Genomic DNA, 6,309 nt, shown 5'->3' with positions numbered 1-6,309 from the left:
TGCTATTACCACATGACAACCCTTTCTTGCAGTGGTCGAATCAATGGTTAGTGTGCTACATGAAGGTGTTCTCAAGACCTTGGAAAAGGCTGTATAAAGAATATGGGATTAATTGGTTGCACATAGTGAATTGTTCTATTAATTAAATTTTGACCTTGTTGGTGTTTGGACTGAAAATGTTCCAGGCCTAACTATAAGGCCCAAATGCTTTACAAACCAACGAGTAGGAGAATGGGCTTTAATTTGAAATAAAATAAGCAGTGGAAGCCTAATTAAGTTTCGACTAACTGTGACACGTTACAAGGGTTTTGGAGGGACATTTTGTCCCGAAGCATTTTGGACTGGTTTGGGGTTCATTGATTTTTTAAAAAGCAGCTTATGAAAAAAGTTGATGTCCAAAATGTGTTTGGTAAATGAAAAAATAATATATATCTTTTTCATAATCACATATCCAAAATAGTAGATTACAACAAAAATAAAAAATACGGTCTTTTATGCTTCTTAAGAAAGTTCTAAAGAATGCAAATTTTGAGAAACACTTATTTTTAAAGGAGGCAGAGTGATAGTAACCTTTAATAAAACTATCAAATGACAATCTTGCCCTCTATTTTGTCATTTAGCTTCTACGTTATGTGTCCACATTGATTTGGAAAAGATGATGTCTACGCCGCCCTTATCAAAACAACACACTTTACATCCAAAGCTTTACTACACCGATGAAGCAGCGAGCACTTGGATCGCCAACGAGGGAGTAGTAGAGGCGACGGCCATGCAGGAGCAGCGGATCTGGGTCATCGACAAGGGAGGAACAGTGGCGGCAGCCATGGATCACCTGGAGGAGAGGAAAAAATTAGTGAAAATATCTGGGAAATCGGAATCCGTGGGGGTGTGTGCAAAAGGTGCAGTGGTACATGGTCACGAATTTCTAAAAAAAATTCAATTTCCTATAGGTTACATAGGAGTATAAATTTTCTAATAAAAAGGTTTTTGACTTAAAAGAAAAATCATCATCATATGATTTTATTTATATACAATTGATTAAGTGGAGTCTATACTTAATATACTAATTTTCCACTTTTTTCTAGCCATATAAAAACTTGTGTATTACTTTATTCCACAAACACAAGCATATTTATGTATCTCTCCTTCAGTCGTGCTCCATTTTTCATGGATGAACCCTAAACCATTATTTCATGGCAATTTGAGATTATTCAATTAGTAAGAGTGAGATGTTGATTTTAATTAAGTTTGAAGATTGATTGTTGACTTCTGTGTCAATATATTGTCCACAAAATTATATATGTTTTTTAAATAAAGCAGACCTTTTTATTAGAGTCTCAAAATGTTAGAGACAGTCCTGATTGGAATGAAGAGAAAGAAGGGAGACAATAGAGCATCTGGAGGAAGGGAACAAATTAGCAAATCTCTTTATGGGCTCAAGCAATCGCTCCATGCTTGGTTTGACAAGTTTACTCAAGCAATGAAGAAATACGAGTATTACTAGAGTCATTCAGATCACACTCTATTTCTGAAACATAGGCTTGGCAAATTGACTGCTTTAACTATTTATGTGGATGATATGATTATTACAGGGGATAAGTCAGAAGAAATATAGAAGTTATGGGTAAATGTTACATCTGAATTTGAGATGAAAGGTTTGCGAGAATTGTAGTACTTCCTTGGAGTTGAGGTCGCCCGTTCACCTAAAGGAATTTTCTTATCGCAACCAAAATATGTGTTGGATTTGTTGAAAGAGATTGGTATGTTAGGTTGTAAGCCTGTGGGTAATCCTATGGTAGAAAAGCATCACTTGGGTATTTACCTTGATTAGATTCCTATTGATATTGGTAGATAACAAAGACTTGTGGGAAGATTAATTTATTAATTTCATACTTGTCCTAATATTGCATATGTTGTGAGTGTTGTAAGTCAGTTTATACACTTACCCATTGGAGATCATATGGTTGCGGTAATGCGAATTTTGTCATATTTGAAGTTTTGCATCCGGTAAAGAAACACTTTATGGAAAACATGGACATCTAAAGATTGAGGGGTTTACAGGTGGAGATTGGGCTGACAATGTTACCAACAAACGGTCTACATCTGGGTGTTTTACGTTTATTGGAAGTAATTTCGTTACGTGGTGTAGTAAGAAGTAGAAAGTGGTGTCAGGGTCGTCTATGGAAGCTGAGTATAGAGGTATGTCACGCAAAATATTTCAACTTCTTTGGTTACGTAAACTTTTGAGATGTTTCTATTTTGAACCAAAAAAAGGTTATGGAGTTATATTGTAACAAAGAAATCTACAAGGGAGATAATTGATACTCTGGTACAACATGATTGAACAAATTAGGTGGAGGTTGATTGGCACTTTGTCAAGGAAAATCTTGAAAGAAAGATTGTGTCTATACCATTTGTGAGTTCGTTCTTACTCATACAGTATCTAGTAAGGTTTCGTATGACTCATTTGTCAAGTTGGGCATGTATAATATCTATGCACTAATTTGAGGGGGAGTGTTGATTTGAGTTTTAATTGTAATTTCTTAGAGTTCTATTTTAGGTAGGAATAGGATTTGTAATCCTTAAGATTTAATTTCATTCTCTTTTGTAATTACTTTCCTTGTAGAATAACGAATGTGTCTATGTATTGTAAACCCTAAATGATAAATAAAGTAACGAAGTACTCAACGCATTTCTTCTATTGCTCCCAATAAAAATCAAATCCGGAAAAAATCAAACCCATAATTTCTCTTATTTTCATTTTCTTTCTCTTCATATCAAACCCATACTCTCTGTGCTTTTCATTTTCTTTCTCTTCAAATGAAACCCATATTTTAGTTCATTCCCATGTTTAGAATTTAGATTCAAAAGCTTTCCCTTTCAACCCAAGGATAGTTCATTGTATGCAGCCCGATTTCATTAGAACAATTAGTCCGACATCACCAGAAGTTGTTACTTCCTCTTGAGAAATTTCTTTTATATTGCAAGTCCTTATTTATACTCTACCTGTCATTTACTGTTTGTCTTCAGTTCATTTAATATTTTGCCTTGCCTTTTAAGTAAAGTTGATATGTTGCCCGACATATGGAAATACAAAAATGCCCTTACAGCGATAAAATGTTGCTTGACTAACCGATGAACAAAAAATATCAAGAGGTGTATAGATAGTTAACCCTATAAATGAATCATGTGATTCATGTTTAAGCTCAATATATATCTCTTTTCTTGTTATTTTATTTATTTTATAAGAAACAATGTTAATTAGATAAACTTAAACTATACATTTTTGTTTTCGAACCAACGATATTATCTATACTAAGAGAGGGGGTGAGCTTAGCCTCACAATAGGCTAGCAACAATATGGTTCAAATTCGGTTTTGGCGAGAATCGAACCTAAGGCTTCTCACTTACAAGTGAAGAAAAATATCATTAGACCGTGGAACTAAGTGACAACTTAAACTATACTACTAGACATTAAAAATATTAACTGTAAGAGTATGTTAGGGGATTTGACGGGTTAGGGGGAGTGATTTACTGTTCACGAGCTAAAGGTTTACATTGTACAATGGTGGGAAAATTACTGCAAATTTTAAGTAAGTTGGAAGGATATATATATATATATATATATATATAAGCATGTGGTTTATATTGGGCATCATTTCACTATCAGCACCCACCGTTAATCTAATCGAATGTTTTTTCTTGTATGTAAATCTAATTGAATTGTTATGAAAATACAAAGAAAGGGTTGCTTGATTTAAGGAACTGTCGTTTAAGTTTGTGGAGCAGATACATCAATATGTTCTATAGATAAGAGTGGCATGACAACGATATGCTACTATTTTTCATTTGATTTGTATTTTTCAATAGGTGATATCTTTTAACTGAGTATTCTGCCACTCAGCATGTCGGGTGTCAAGAACAATCTTGCACAATTTGACCTAATTGAAAAAAAACAAAAAATAAAAAATAAAAAAAATAAAAAATCTCAGAGACTTAGTAGTGCTTTTTTAAAGAATTAATTTGTGGCCTATTGGTTTTCTTTTAAATCTTATGTGCAAATTTGACAAAGACTGGTAGCTCCTCGTCCATGCAGACTTGCAGAGCGATACATTCATTATTTATCCAGCATAAGATAAGTTAAATGACAACTATGAAGTTGGTAAAGCCACATGTTCAACTTGAGCAATCATGCAAACAAACACAAAAACGTATAGACAGAAATTTTAATTATTCTTATTATTTCCAATACCTCAGCTTAAACAACTCGACTCCCAAAGACAGCAAACAGATCCCAGTACTGCTCTTCGATCCTGAGAAATTCCACAAGTTTTACTTCCAGCCAAAAAAATAGGTTCTTCTTTTCAGTTGTTGGCGGTTTAATTCGTTAATCTAAATTTCTAAGGATGGCAGTAAGTTTCATTGTCCTTTTTGGGGTGCTAGGTAATTTCTAAGAATCAGTTCTCCGTGTTTTTTTCGTTACTTTTCATTTTTCGAATTCGTATGAACTGATGTGAAGTGTTACACAATGATTTGCATGTGTTTCAGGTAACATTATGTCGGGATTAGTCTACATCTCTCCTGCGTGAGCTCATTAATTACAACTTACTAACCTTGGTTTTAATAGTTCTTATGCAGAATTGATTTCTATGGCAACTGATTACGTGAACGGTTTGTTTGAATTGTTGTAGGAACGTGTTTGTGCGAATTGTAAAGCGTAGATCAACTGAGGAATTTGAGAGTATTCCTTATGTTAGCAAACTATTGAATGCTTATTTCTGGTCTTACTATGGACTTATTGAACCTAACAGTGTGCTCGTGGCCAGCGTCAATATTTTCGGTGCTGGTGTTGAGATCGTTTTTCTTACCATATTTCTACTTTTCGCAACACCAAGAATGAAGGTAAGTTGATTTATCTCCGTATTAAAAAAGTACACATAAGATACTAGAATGTTCAAGTTCTTATTACATTAATTATTGATCTCTTATTTGATGGTCATGCGATCTTAGGCTAGGACTGCCATGCTTGTTGCTGCTCTTGATGTGGCATTTCCAGCAGCAGCAATTTTGCTTACTCAGTTTCTGCTACATGGCGACAAGCGAATCGATGTAGCAGGATTGTTCTGTGTAGTCTTCAGCATGATTGCATATGCTTCCCCTCTTTCAGCAATGGTACGTAGGATTAGTACTTGAAAACTTCAAAACAGGCAACATTAATTAAGTAAAGATGTCTATTAACATATATATGCTAAATCTTTTAATGTGTGTAGAAAACTGTGGTGATATTGAAGAGTGTGGAGTACATGCCTTTCCTTCTCTCATTCATCCTTTTCCTAAACGGAGGAGTTTGGACACTCTATTCCATTCTTGCAAAAGACTTGTTTGTTGGAGTAAGTACTTCCGAAGTACCAAGTAAAATCACATATTTTGTAAATTTATAAAATAAATAATCATTATTGAGTTTAATATTTGTAACAATGGTCAAACATTTGCAGATTCCAAATGGGATTGGATTTTTGCTTGGAACTGCTCAGCTGATTCTCTATGCAATATACTGGAAACCAACTAAGCCATTCAATCAAGTATCGGATGACTTAGAAGATCAACAGATTAGTGAAGCACTCGTCCCAGCTTCAAAATCTACATAAGGCTAAAAGTGACATTATGTTCAGAGAAGAAGTCACTATATATTTTCCGGGTAAGAAAGAAGAGGACTGAATGTTAAATATTTCATGAGATATGGGCCACTATATATAATTATATATATGCATATATAGTTTAATTGGGGCCAAAGTAAATTAAGTTAAATTGCTATATATACATATATATATAGCACTTGTAATATCTGATGCAGATTTTGATATGAAGCAAAATGTTGCAAACCAATTTGGCGACTGGCTGCATTATTCTGAATGATCATGATTGTCATGGACCGATGATTGTCCCATCAAGAATTCTATATGCTACATTATGCATTGGAACGGAAAAGGATCCTCTCCCGGATCCTTATGGTAGAGATCCGAGAATCAATCAATCATGATCGTTCATTGTATATTGTGCGATCAGAAATCATTTAAAATTTAAAATTGAATATAAATAGTATATAATAAAAACTGATCGCACGATGTAAGATGAACAATCTTGATTGATGGATCCCCGGATCTCATGAAAATGATCCGGAGGATCCTTTTCCCATTGGAACCACACAATAGGTATCCGAAAAGATAAAAAAATCGCAGACAAATCATTGGGTTGGTGGGCGCCTGTCTCAGTCTATGACTAGGTGAACCATTTTAATTCTCTGTTCAT

At 34.3% G+C, this 6,309-nt stretch overlaps 1 protein-coding gene across 2 annotated transcripts; it reads left to right on the top strand.

Annotated features, from left to right (window-relative positions):
• The first annotated feature begins 4,129 nt into the window (after nt 1-4,129).
• On the top strand, nt 4,130-6,051 carry LOC137734863 (bidirectional sugar transporter SWEET16-like). 2 transcript variants are annotated; one of them, XM_068474172.1, is made up of 6 exons: nt 4,130-4,443; nt 4,549-4,585; nt 4,692-4,902; nt 5,011-5,172; nt 5,271-5,390; nt 5,496-6,051. In XM_068474172.1, exons 1-6 carry the CDS (start codon nt 4,407-4,409, stop codon nt 5,646-5,648), a joined length of 720 nt encoding a protein of 239 aa, XP_068330273.1. In that variant the 5' UTR covers nt 4,130-4,406; the 3' UTR covers nt 5,649-6,051. The 2 variants fall into 2 exon arrangements, with proteins under 2 accessions (XP_068330273.1, XP_068330274.1); XM_068474173.1 differs by lacking the exons at nt 4,130-4,443; nt 4,549-4,585 and adding an exon at nt 4,446-4,548.
• The last annotated feature ends 258 nt before the right edge of the window (nt 6,052-6,309 follow it).

The sequence above is a fragment of the Pyrus communis genome, chromosome 5 (genome assembly GCF_963583255.1).
Source record: "Pyrus communis chromosome 5, drPyrComm1.1, whole genome shotgun sequence".
Classification (NCBI taxonomy): Eukaryota; Viridiplantae; Streptophyta; class Magnoliopsida; order Rosales; family Rosaceae; genus Pyrus; species Pyrus communis.
Note: the sequence above shows the minus strand (reverse complement) of the source record. Positions and strands in the feature narration are given on the sequence as shown.